Genomic DNA, 12,138 nt, shown 5'->3' on the forward strand with positions numbered 1-12,138 from the left:
AAAGGAAGTGAAGGATCCCTGTGGAATCAAATTAAATTCTCCACTCACCTCGCTCCCAGACAATCGAATCAATGGGGTAGCCAGCGACGGGGCATGTGACAATCAGGGTTTCTCCAGCAACAATCGCCTTCTTCTCCATTTGTCGGATGTAGGGCAGTCCATACACATTCAACTTGGCCGAGTGTTCAGCCACGCCCACTTTGCTCTTGGCTATGCACTTGTAGAGACCGCCATCGTTGGCGTGGACCGAGGTTATGTTCAGATAGGAAACCACATCTCCGTTGACTGTCACATACTGTCCCACCTGATAGCGATCGTTGTTGGCGATTTTCTTGCCGTCGAGTTCCCAGGAAATTTCAGGCGTGGGGTTTCCGCCGGCGACGCACTTGAGGAACACACTTGGTCCGGGTTCCATGGTCTCTTCCTGGAAGGCCTGTCGGATGACGGGGGGATCGAAACGGCCTCCGAGCTTCAGCTCAGCACTGGCCTCCGCCGATTCCTGGTCGTTCCTTACGAAACACTGGTACATGCCCTTGTCCTCCTTCTTCACGGATTCGATGCGCAGCACGGGTTCGCTGTGTCCGATGGCCTTGCCGTCCTTCATCCAGCTGACGGTCTTGATGGGATTTCCAGTGTACTGGCAGGTGAACACGGCGGGGCGTCCGAAGTCAACTGTCTGGGTGGGGGGATCGATCTTAGCGGATAAGGGGGCAGTGACGGTAAGCACGGTCTCCACGCTCTCGCCTCCCACGGAATTGTTCACCACGCACAGGTATTTGCCGGAGTCCTCGACTACTGCGTCCTTGATAATGAGAGTACCAGAGACCTGCTTCACTCGGTCATTTAACACCACAGCTTGTTTTCGGGTTGTTCCTTCGATGAACTTGTACCATCTGGAACGAGAACGTGGTGTTAGTAGGGAGCTCCGAGCTTAATGGTTGGCATCGGGATCAAGTGGGCACAGATTGAGTCAGTCTATTTTGTGAAGAGCATTCATGTAAAGACGAACTACTTACCTTTCCAAGACTTGGTGACGGATCTTACTTACCTGCACAAGTAATATATTTTACATTTAATATAACCTGCTCATTCTGTGCACCACTTTTGGGGATTTGGGAGAACCTATCCTCGACCTAGTAATGGGTGACCCTATGATCTACGTATTGCATTCCCTGTCCAACTAAACTGCAAAGGCACTTCCCCGATCTCAGTGCTTTTAACAGTGGAGTTTTTAAAGACACTTCAACCTTTTCTAATATTACTCGCTAGAAGAAACCACGACTTTCTGTACCTAAACACTGGATGGGGATACGCTTGCCCCTGGCAGAGAATAGAGAAACTGTGGCCCAGCTTCCGGGTTTGTTCCTGCAGACGATCGCCCGATATGGTGGGAGCTACACTACCAATGGGTTCTGAAATCAAATCAAAATTCTGTAGGATCCCTATTTGAAATGCTATTTGCTGCCTGAATGTTGTCTCTGATAAATAGCTTTCTTTACCTAAATGCCGGGGTGGGAAACGATTGCCCCAGGCACAATATGGCCAAGTCACTTGTCGCTGACTTGGTAATTTCCTGCAGCCGGCCACCGGATATTTTGGGGGATACACTACCCACCGGTTCTGGAAATAATCACTACTTACGTGAAGGTGGCCCCTCTGTCTAATTAGATATGCCCGAATGTTGGACTAACCTGATTATGGGTACTGGAAAAGCCTGCGCCTGGCACAAAAGCGCGAAACTAGTGGATATCTCTTTGACAAATGTGAAACTCTTGGACTCGCCAGAAAACGTGGGAGCTTTGGCGCCAACTGGCTCTACAAAAGGAATAACAATATGCTTCTTGTGGAACTTATAGATCTTTTAGTCTTATGTCTACTTATTGGCTACCTTATCAGGGGCACTGGATACGCCTGCGCCTGGCAGAGTAACGCGAAACTCTGACCAAAGTGGCGCACAAAGGTGTAGCTTTTCATATCGGAAGCAAAAGTTGGTCCCTTGGCACTAACGGGTTCTAGGAAACAAGAAAGAAAAGCCTTCTAAACTGCCTGAACTGCAATTACCGTGTGTAGGGAACTGGAAAAGCCTGAGCCTGGCAAAGTAGCACTATATTACTCGAACTCGAGCCGAGTAGACTGGAAATCTTTGAAGCCGTAGCAAAGGTTGGAGCCTTGGAGCCCACGGGCTCTGAAAGTTCGAACAAATTTGGAAACTTAGGAGTGTTTTGAGGGACAAATTTTAAACTGCCTGAATAGGTTTGGGTTTGGGTATTCTAGTACCTCATAGCGGGAACTGGATAGGCCTGAGCCTGACAAAGTAGAGCAAAACTCTGTCCCACTGGCCGAATATAGGAAAATACAATTGAGTCCGTTGAAAATGTGGGAGCCCTGGCACCAATGGGTTCTGAAAACAATGACTTGGGACTTTAGTTTTAGGGATTTGTATATGGGAAAACTGCCTGATGCCAAATAGTTCTAATATCTAACCTCATAATGGGAACTGGATACGCCTGAGCCTGACAAAGAAGAGCAAAGCTCTGACCCACAGAGCGTGTGTAGGAAAACGAGTTGGAATCGGTGGAAAAGGTGGGAGCTCTGGCGCCGATGGGCTCTGCAAGCAATAGTAACCAATTTAGAAGTGACTAATCTCTAGGAAAACTGCCTGATTACGCCGGGATCAAAGCTAACCTCATTATGGGCACTGGAAAGGCCTACGCCTGGCAAAGCATCGCAAAACTCTGATCAACAGCGCGGGCATAGGAGAAGGAGTTGTAGTCGGAGGAGAAGGAAGGAGCTCTGGCACCAATGGGCTCTGCAACGTTTTTAAACAGGATTAACCTAGAAGCCTGTTTACTGAAACTTGCCTAATGATGGGAACGGGGAACGCCTGAGCCTGGCACAAAAGGGCAAAGCTGCCCTTAATCGACCGCTCGAAGATACTGCCCTTGGAGTCACTCGAAAAGGTCGGAGCTTTCGCCCCAACGGGCTCTATAATAGATAAATGTAATATGTCTTTGGCATTCATTTCTATTTAAACCCTAACAGAACCAGTTGAGCAGGGTTGGATTGAATCGAATTACCTAAATATTGGTACGGGATAGGACTGGGCTTCGCAAGTTAGGGCCAATTCGCTATTTTTGGGCGACTGTATGGTGAATGTTGAAGCTACGCTGGGGAAACTGGGCGCCTTAAATCCCACAGGCTCTAAAGAGTTGACATTCATTAATAAGGAACTTATATGAAAACTGACTGAATGTTTCGGCTTACCAAAGTAAACAACTCGACCCATTTCAACATAAAGAAGTGGAGTTTATTTAACTGTCAAATCTAATATTCTCGTATCATAAATATTTTATATAATACCTATAAATGGGCACCGGAAATGCCTGAGCCTGGCAAAGCATTGCAAAGGTGGACTGAATTCGGACATTCTGCTGGAAGGCAAGTACTCCTGTGGGCACGGCTGGAGCCTTGGAACCAATGGGTTCTGCAAAGTTACACGTACAATTTTAACTCTAAAGAATACAATTCACATCTAACTGCTCTGAGTGCGGAAATCTTGGGCGTGAATTACTTTCTTCCCCAAAAAAAGTTTATACATATACCTAAAAACTGGCACCGGAAATGCCTGAGCCTGGCAAAGCATGGCAAAAGTGGATAGCAGTGGAACCTGTTGTTGAAAGACCATCACGCCTGTTGGAACCGACGGAGCCTTGGAACCAATAGGTTCTGGGAAATTTTAATAGGTTGGCTTTATAAATAAGTTGTGTTCCAAACGTCATACCACTAGTAACTTACTAACTGCCTGAATGTGGGGCTTACCTAATGATGGGCACTGGAAAGGCTTGGGCCTGGCACAGTAGGGCAAAAGCCGTGCCCTTTGACTTTTGCACCTCGATGAGCTTGTACTCGAGGGAAAAGCTGGGTGCCTTGGCGCCAACGGGCTCTGTGAATTAAGTCACCCATTAATTAAGCTAAACGCAAACAATAAACTGACTGAATGTGCTTGGGGGTCGATGAAAGTCATCAAATACTTTCCATTTAATGCGAAGCAACAAACTTTCACTTAGGCAGTGGACGTGACCCCACGAGGTCGTGAACCTGACCCGAATGGCGCGGAAAAACTTTAGCAACTAGGTGCAAAGAAAGAAGAGGGTGATAACTAATGCATATTTCCTTTCGGTCAAAGTTAAGGCCACGGACATGCGCAGAATCACGGCCTCGAACACAAACAGCTGAGCGCGCAACAAGTGGAGGTCACCAGCGCCCACTCCGCCCCCTTCTCAATGTCACTCGACCTTAAGAAAGTGGCACAAAGCAACGGTTGTTGACCCACAAACGTGCGTTCATTCATAAACCGGTGTGCGAGCGAGACACATGCGATCCACAGCAGTCTGGGAGGGGTAATTGTTTGGGAAATTTCTGTGGATGCCAAGCATGCGCAGTGGCGCACTGCTCACTCACACCAGTGCACAACGAAAAAGTGGAAAGGGGAAGCACCCACACATGCACAGCCATGTGCACCGACTCTCCCTCTCTTTCCAGCGCTCTCTGTTTATGGTTTGTTTACGTAGCTTACTTTTCTGCGTACGAGAGTGTGGGGCAGTGCGCCTATTTTGTTTATGGTTTGCTTTGGTTCGCTTTGCGCGCGCATTTTTATGAATGGACCCTCCGCCCCTCGAACTACCACCTCCCCACCTAGTGTTCACCCACACAAAGCAACAACAAATCTGAGGGCAGCAGTTCACACTTCTCATGCATAATTAATGTCACGTTGAAATGCTCGAAAAAGAGGGCCGCCAGAATCTGCTAACCTGCTAATGGGCACCGGATATGCCTGAGCGGGACAAAGGAGCACTATGTCCATGTCGCGGTGCGACATGGTGTCCAGACCACTTGGTGTCCACCGCGAGCACGGGCGCCTTGGCCGAGATGGGCTCTGTGGGTTGATGGCAGTATTAGAATCTGTCGTGGACATTGTAAGAATGTATGGGATAGGAAATAAGCTCGCTATTAGGGATCTTGCTACGTGGTATTTGGTAAGCCCTTTAAAATGAATCTGAAAGGGGCAAACAAGAATCTTGCTCCGTAGATGAGTAAACTCCTTAACAACCACTAAGTCCTTAAGTTCACATAAGCGTAGTTTTTGAGCTCGGCTTACCGAAAACTGGGGGCCGGGAAGCCCTGAGCGGGACAAAGTAACGATATTGTGTGCGCTACCATCAGTTCCAGCGGTTTTTGAACCAGGGCTGGAGTTCTGGGAGCTGTGCTCGAAATGGGCTCTGTGAAGAGATTATAGTGAAGCATTCCTTATGGATCTATATCCTGATCTATAGCCTGTTGTTGGTCTAAGGGCTGAACAGTACCCTATTAACTCTAGAAAAGCAGCTATGTAGCTTAAGCCCGCCTTTTAATTATTGTAATGTTCTTTTTCAGTCAAATATATATGAATAGCTGTTATAAATCGAACCTAAAGGCGGGAACTGGAAATCCCTGCGCGGGACAGAACAAAGCCAGATTGGTGGACAGCATCCGCTCGATCCAAGAGCGCTTTATGTCATTGGAGAGCAGAGTGGGAGCCTTACCGCCGACGGGTTCTATGGATTTAACTTGTTATAGTGTTATGTACTAAATCGAAACGCAAGCCTGATGTTGGTTCAAGGTCCCCTACAGAAACTACAGAACCTACCTAAAACTAGGAGCTGGATAGCCTTGAGCGGGACAAAGTATTGCGGTGGCCGCCATGGACTCCACTATATTGGGCTTATAGGTCAGAGCATTGATTTTGGGCGGACTACTGCTTACGGGCTCTACAAAGGTCAAAAGTTACAACATTATCAAAGTCTGAGGAAAGTAAGTGTTGCGAACTGTCTGAATGCGGGAACCACAAGAGGCAAAAAAAGGTATTTTCCTATTTTGAATGAAAACCGACCTAAAACTTGGCGCGGGATAGCCTTGAGCCGGGCACAATATTGAGAGATCGGTGTGACCAGGAACTACCAGAGGTCTAGATTGGAGAGGTGGCACCTTGGGAGCAGTGCTGGAAACCGGCTCTGCAAAAAGATTTCAATATGCGACTATAGAAGGCTCTAACCACACCTTACAACTGCCTGAATATTGAAACTGATTCCTAATCTTTCCGCTTTTATTACCTAAACACAGGCACCGGGTAGCCTTGAGCCGGACATAGAAGCGCCATGGTCGAGGAACCTGAATATGTCTTCATATCGAACTTCGCCAGAGATACCACTTTGGGCACAGTACTGCTTATAGGTTCTAAAAAGGTTAATAACACCATTTTACCAAAGGAAAACTATTGTGCATTGAAAACTCCCCGAATGTTGGACCTCACCTAAAAGCCGGCACTGGAAAACCCTGTGCAGGACACATTATGGAAACGATTTCGCCCAGCCGTACGTATTCTATATTGGTTTTCTGAATGAGAGCCACTCTGGGAGCAGCACCACTAATGGGTTCTGAAATATAATTCATAATATTCTATATTTCCAACACAGCCATAACTGAAAACTCCCTGAATGTCTGAGCAGAATCACCTGAAGAATGGTACCGGATAGGCCTGGGCTGGACATAGCAGGGTCCCACTTCCTGCTAAGGATATATCCACATTCCGGGTCTTGTCACCGGAAGTGAGTCGTGGACCCACACTTCCCACAGGCTCTATAAAACAGAGGATGTACAACACTAGAACTAAGTAAACCGGAAAACTGCCTAAAATGCGTAGGGATTTACCTAAAAAAGGGTACAGGATAAGCTTGACCTGGGCAAAAGAGGGTGAATGTGGAACCTATGCGAGCCTCGGCATTTTTCAGACGATTTTCTACACTGATCTTAGGCGCAACACTGCCCACAGGTTCTAAAAGAGATTGACCATTTAGTAATACATTTGAATATTAAAAAGATAGCTTAAAGTCTGCCTGAACTTGGGATTACCTAAACGATGGTACCGGATACGATTGAGCTGGACAAAAGAGGGTCAGGGTGGACTTGGATGGGGCACCAGCATCCCTAAGGCGTTCGCCAACACTAATTTTGGGACCTACACTGGCAACGGGCTCTGAAAGATAATGAATATTGAAAGTGCCAGCTAACCGAAGTCCAATGAAAACTGCCTGAGTGGAATTGGATGGGGCTCACCTGAATGCAGGAACTGGATAGGATTGGGCGGGGCAAAATATGCTCAAGTCGCCGTGCATGGGAACCTCGGCGTCCTTGCGACGCTCACCCACACTGATCTTGGGCTGCACACTGCCCACAGGCTCTGGAAGCAATGGAAGTGGGGGTGAGAACCGGAAACCCGTGCTGAGATTGAAAACTGCCCAAGGAACTCGACACAATTGGAATCCACCTGCCCATTCAAGTAAGTTTTGCTGGGGAAGGGGTGATTGTGACACTGAATGGGTTAAATCGGGTGGCAGATTTGGACACAAAGCTAATTAGAGTTTGAAACCAATGAGGCTTGAACACCGAGGCTGAGCTCTCTTGTAATTGGAAAACTTTGGGCATGCCGCACAATTTGACAGCAACAAGTCACTATACCTATAGAAGGGCACGGGGTAGGCCTGGGCAGGACAGAAAATGGCTATTGTCCTGTCCTGGCGGATGCTGTCGTGACTGAAGCCGTCCTTTTTATTGACACGTGGTGCCACGCTGCCCACGGGCTCTACAAATTTAAGATGAGGATAATGATGGGAATGAACTGCTTAGACTGCCTCGAAAGTATTGGATGTAAAGAGCTCGACAATGACCAACCTATAAACGGGCACTGGAAAGGACTGTGCTGGACATCGAAGGGCTACCATTCCGCCAATGGCAATACGATCGTGACTGAACTCATCGTTTTTATTCACTTTTGGCGCCACACTTCCAACGGGCTCTGAAAACAGTGCCGATTTACATAAGAACGTCATAGCCCATGAAAACTAGATGAATAAGGCAACCAGGGCACTCGACATTACCTATAAACCGGAACCGGAAACGCCTGAGCTGGACATTGTATAGAAATTGTCTTGGAGCTCTTTATGCGGTCGTGATTGAACTCATCCTTGCGATTTACACGGGGAGCAACACTACCAATGGGTTCTGTGGGAGGTTTTGTCTTAGTTTTCATTCGGATAAACTGCCAGAAGAGTTAAATCAACTTAAATCTTAAGTGTTTACCTAAAAGCTGGGATTGGATACGATTGAGCTGGGCACAGCAAGGCCAAGGAGCTATTGGATTTGGCCACAAAGATGCCCACTTTATCCTTAATTTCAACCTTGGGTCCCACACTGCCAACGGGCTCTGAAATTATATTCTTATATTGCTTCTAAACATTCTACGTAAATGGAAAACCCGATCTGAAGGATTGTACTCAACAATGTTTTTACCTAAACGCTGGCATTGGATAACCTTGAGCCTTGCAGAGTAAATTCAAAGAGCTATTTGCTTGTCTGATATTTACACCAAACTTATCCTGCATATCAACTTTGGGCGCCACACTACCAACAGGTTCTGTAAGAAAGGTATATCGAATAGATACAACTAATGATCCCAATCTCATGAAAACCGTAGCCTGTGGGCTGTACTCAGCAATGTGATTACCTAAATGCCGGCATAGGAAATCCTTGCGCCTTGCAGAACAAGTTCAAAGATCTATTCGAGCTCCTGATGGTGAAGTCCATCTTATCGTGCATATCAACCTTGGGTGCAACACTGCCCACCGGTTCTGAAAGGTTCAGTAAGAACACACACACACGCACACCTATCAGCTAAAGGAAACTTTGAAAACTGCTTGAAGAAGACAGAGGAGAGATATTCCTACCTATAAGCTGGCATGGGATACGACTGAGCTGGACACAGCAGACTTAAGGCTTGGCCCATAGGCTTGTCCAGCCAAGTGATGCGGTCTTTTACATCCACCTTGGGCGCTACACTGCCCACCGGTTCTGCAAATGGTAATAGTGCTGAATCTCCAAAAACACATGAGCTAAGTAGTTCTTTGAGAAAACTGCCTGAAATCTTACCGAGCGCTTGGCATTGGAAATGACTGAGCTGGACATAGCAGATTCAGGGAGGTGCCCTTGGGCTTGTCGACCCACTTGATCCGATCGTTGGGATCCACTTTGGGGGCCACACTGCCCACAGGTTCTACAAAGATTTAAGGGGAGCTTGGTCAAGACATCACCCGATTTAGATTAACTGCCAAAGTGCTGGGACAAATCCTGACAGCTAGTACTCACCGGAAGGCAGGCACTGGATAAGACTGAGCTGGACAAACTATAGCTAGACTGCGATCCAGGCTCACCCGGGCGTAGTTAATCTCATCTTTAATATCAACTTTTGGGGCCACACTACCGACGGGTTCTGGGAAAAATTGACTCCTTAGTAGGCCATGCTATGAAATACCTGAATGTGGGACAGGGGCATTTACCTAAAGAACGGCATTGGATACGATTGAGCTGGACAGATGAGAGCCTTGGAGGCTCCCATACGCGTCCTGGCAAAAGTAAACTCATCGCGAGTGTCCACTTTGGGAGCCACTGAGCCTACGGGTTCTGGGTTTAAGATAATTTCCAATTAATTCTTCGGCATACAAAAATGAATGTTGGTGGAGGGCATCGAGACTAACCTAACAATCGGCACGGGGTATGCCTGACCAGGACATTGCATGGAGAAATCCTCTGCTAGCTTCACTTGCAGCACTTGAAACTTGTCGTGCAGACTGGTAATTTTGGGCGGAACAGATCCAATGGGTTCTGGTTGTTTGAAACAATACTATTAGGGAAACAACTATTGAAGCAATACTACCTGGAATGCTGGGATAGAATGAAACGACACCCACCTAACGACCGGAACTGGATATGCCTGACCGGGACATTGCATCGCAAAGGAGCTTTCCAATTTAACCTGCATCAGTTGAAACTTGTCGTTGATATTGTTTATTTTTGGTGGCACTGAGCCAATGGGTTCTGGAATATCAAGTGTAATGAAATCCTCAGGATGTCCCAATAAAAAAAACAGTCTGAATTGGTGTTGGGATGGGCTACGTATTACCTATTAATGGGGACCGGAAATGCCTGACCCGGACATTGCATGGCGTACTTCGTGCCCAAAGACACCTCCATTGTGCGAACTCTTTCCAAGAGATTCAACTTTGGGGGAACCGAAGCAACGGGCTCTGAGCGAAACATTTGCATTAGGCTTTAAGGACTGGGATATAAACCCAGGAAATCTGCCCAAATATTGGGAGCTGAGCAAGTATATGCGGGAATGGGATATGACTGGGCTAGACATTTGAGGACAATCATGGGTTAAAAAACCACATCCCAATAAACCTAATTGAATAATCACTTAAACAGCAGTGTCCTGAATTCGAATACCGCCCTGTCAATTATAAATGTTCCCAATTGTTGGCATGCTAACCTGTGGGCTGGAATCGGATATGACTGCGCCGGACACAGTAGGGCGATTCCGATTCCCCGGGAAATCTCGCGTGTCTGCAGTTTGTCTTGAACATTTATTTTCGGCTTGACAGAGCCAACGGGTTCTACGGGCAAAACATCAAGGAGAGTCACGGAAAAGCAAGGAAAACTGTCTGATGATGTTGTTGGGAAGGGGAAACCCACCTGAAGGACGGGGTAGGATACGACTGGGCCATGCACAGGAGCGAATAACTGCTGGCGAGCTCTACGTCTATGAACTGGTGCTTGTCTTGGGGATTCACTTTGGGTCGGACACTGCCCACAGGCTCTAAAATTTAAAGATGTTTGCCCTTATTGCAACTGACTGAATGTGTTCGGATTTTAATTTAAAGCAAAACCTCACTGAATCTTACTTAAAAACAGGCATGGGATACGCTTGCACCGGACACTGAATGTTGAAGCTAGTTCCGCTCTGGATCTGCATCATCTTAAAGCGCTCTAGGAAGTTCAACTTGGGCGCAACACTGCCAACGGGTTCTACAAAATCGTAAATTAGCTATCCCCATGTAGAAGCAGGTATCTTTTTCTTGAATGTTGGGCCTAGGAGTTGAAAGTTACCTAGATATTGGCTGTGGATACGCCTGGGCCGGACATAGCAGACTCAAGCTCAGCAATCTCTTGACCTTCACATGCTTCAAGTCATCGGAATTGGAGATCTTAGGACTGACGCTACCAATTGGTTCTGCAAGGTTAAAATCGTTTCGATTTTGTACAAGATTCCTAACCCAATTGTAAACTGCCGAAGTGGAAGTCAGGGACAAGCTTGTGGAGCATTTACCTAAAGAAAGGCTGTGGATACGCTTGAGCTGGACAAAGGATACTCAAGTCCTGGCTGCTCTTTCCCTTAAGATGCTTGAAGTCCTCACCAGTACTTATCTTGGGGCTGACTGTGCCAACAGGCTCTATAAAGAAGAATAGTTCGGGATTGCTCAAGCCACTACAAGATCATTTTGTGCCTGAGATGGGAAGGGACTGACTGAATTAAAACAGCTGATTTTACCTATACACCGGTACGGGATAAGCTTGAGCTGGACAAAGGAGCGTAACACTATCCTCCTGCCTAATCCTCACCGTCCGCGAATCGTCGCCTGACGTGAGTTTCGGCCCAACGCTGCCAACGGGTTCTTAAAGGAGGCTTGAGATATAAGTTAACCTTTTAGATTCTAATCACTGCCTGAAGTTGGGCATAGAATGAGGAGGATTGTTACCTAAAGAAGGGCACTGGATAGGCTTGAGCCGGACACATCAGCGTAACGCTACCCATCTTGGGAACCCTAGTGAGAGTTATGTGCTCCTGATTGCCATTGCCACTGAGCTGAGGACTTACACTGCCAACCGGTTCTGTCGAATTCGGGGTATTAATAGAACGGAAACATAATCTACATGTGTAAGCCTAAGTGTTGGGTTGGGTTTACCTAAAGAAGGGCACCGGATAAGCCTGAGCCGGACAGAGAAGAGTGGCACTTGCGGCCAGATACACCCGGAGGATTCGCGACTCATCGCCGCTGGTCAAACGGGGTCCAATACTGCCAACAGGCTCTGGGAATTCGGAAAGGGGAACCCAATATTTAATTCTCGAAAGGAACACCTTCAGTTGGGATAGGCGGATAGGCGGATAGGCGGACGTCTTACCTAAAGACTGGCACTGGATAAGATTGA

At 47.2% G+C, this 12,138-nt stretch overlaps 1 protein-coding gene across 18 annotated transcripts in view; it reads right to left on the bottom strand.

Annotated features, from left to right (window-relative positions):
• LOC6607979 (Down syndrome cell adhesion molecule-like protein Dscam2) overlaps positions 1–12,138 on the bottom strand; it is a 62,226-nt gene that overhangs the window by 28,229 nt on the left and 21,859 nt on the right. For 9 of the 18 annotated variants that reach the window (XM_032716980.1, XM_032716993.1, XM_032716978.1 and 6 more), the window contains exons 6-7: positions 11,688–11,820; positions 49–893 (exon numbers count right to left, since the gene is read on the bottom strand). In XM_032716980.1, coding sequence (XP_032572871.1) covers positions 49–893; positions 11,688–11,820 — 978 coding nt within the window. Of the gene's footprint in view, positions 1–48; positions 894–5,929; positions 6,051–7,973; positions 8,098–8,819; positions 8,944–9,428; positions 9,553–9,626; positions 9,754–9,839; positions 9,967–11,479; positions 11,604–11,687; positions 11,821–11,894; positions 12,019–12,138 lie in introns of all 18 variants that reach the window. The other 9 variants (XM_032716994.1, XM_032716987.1, XM_032716984.1 and 6 more) reach the window with 8 other exon arrangements.

The sequence above is a fragment of the Drosophila sechellia genome, chromosome 2R, assembly GCF_004382195.2.
Source record: "Drosophila sechellia strain sech25 chromosome 2R, ASM438219v1, whole genome shotgun sequence".
Lineage (NCBI taxonomy): Eukaryota > Metazoa > Arthropoda > Insecta > Diptera > Drosophilidae > Drosophila > Drosophila sechellia.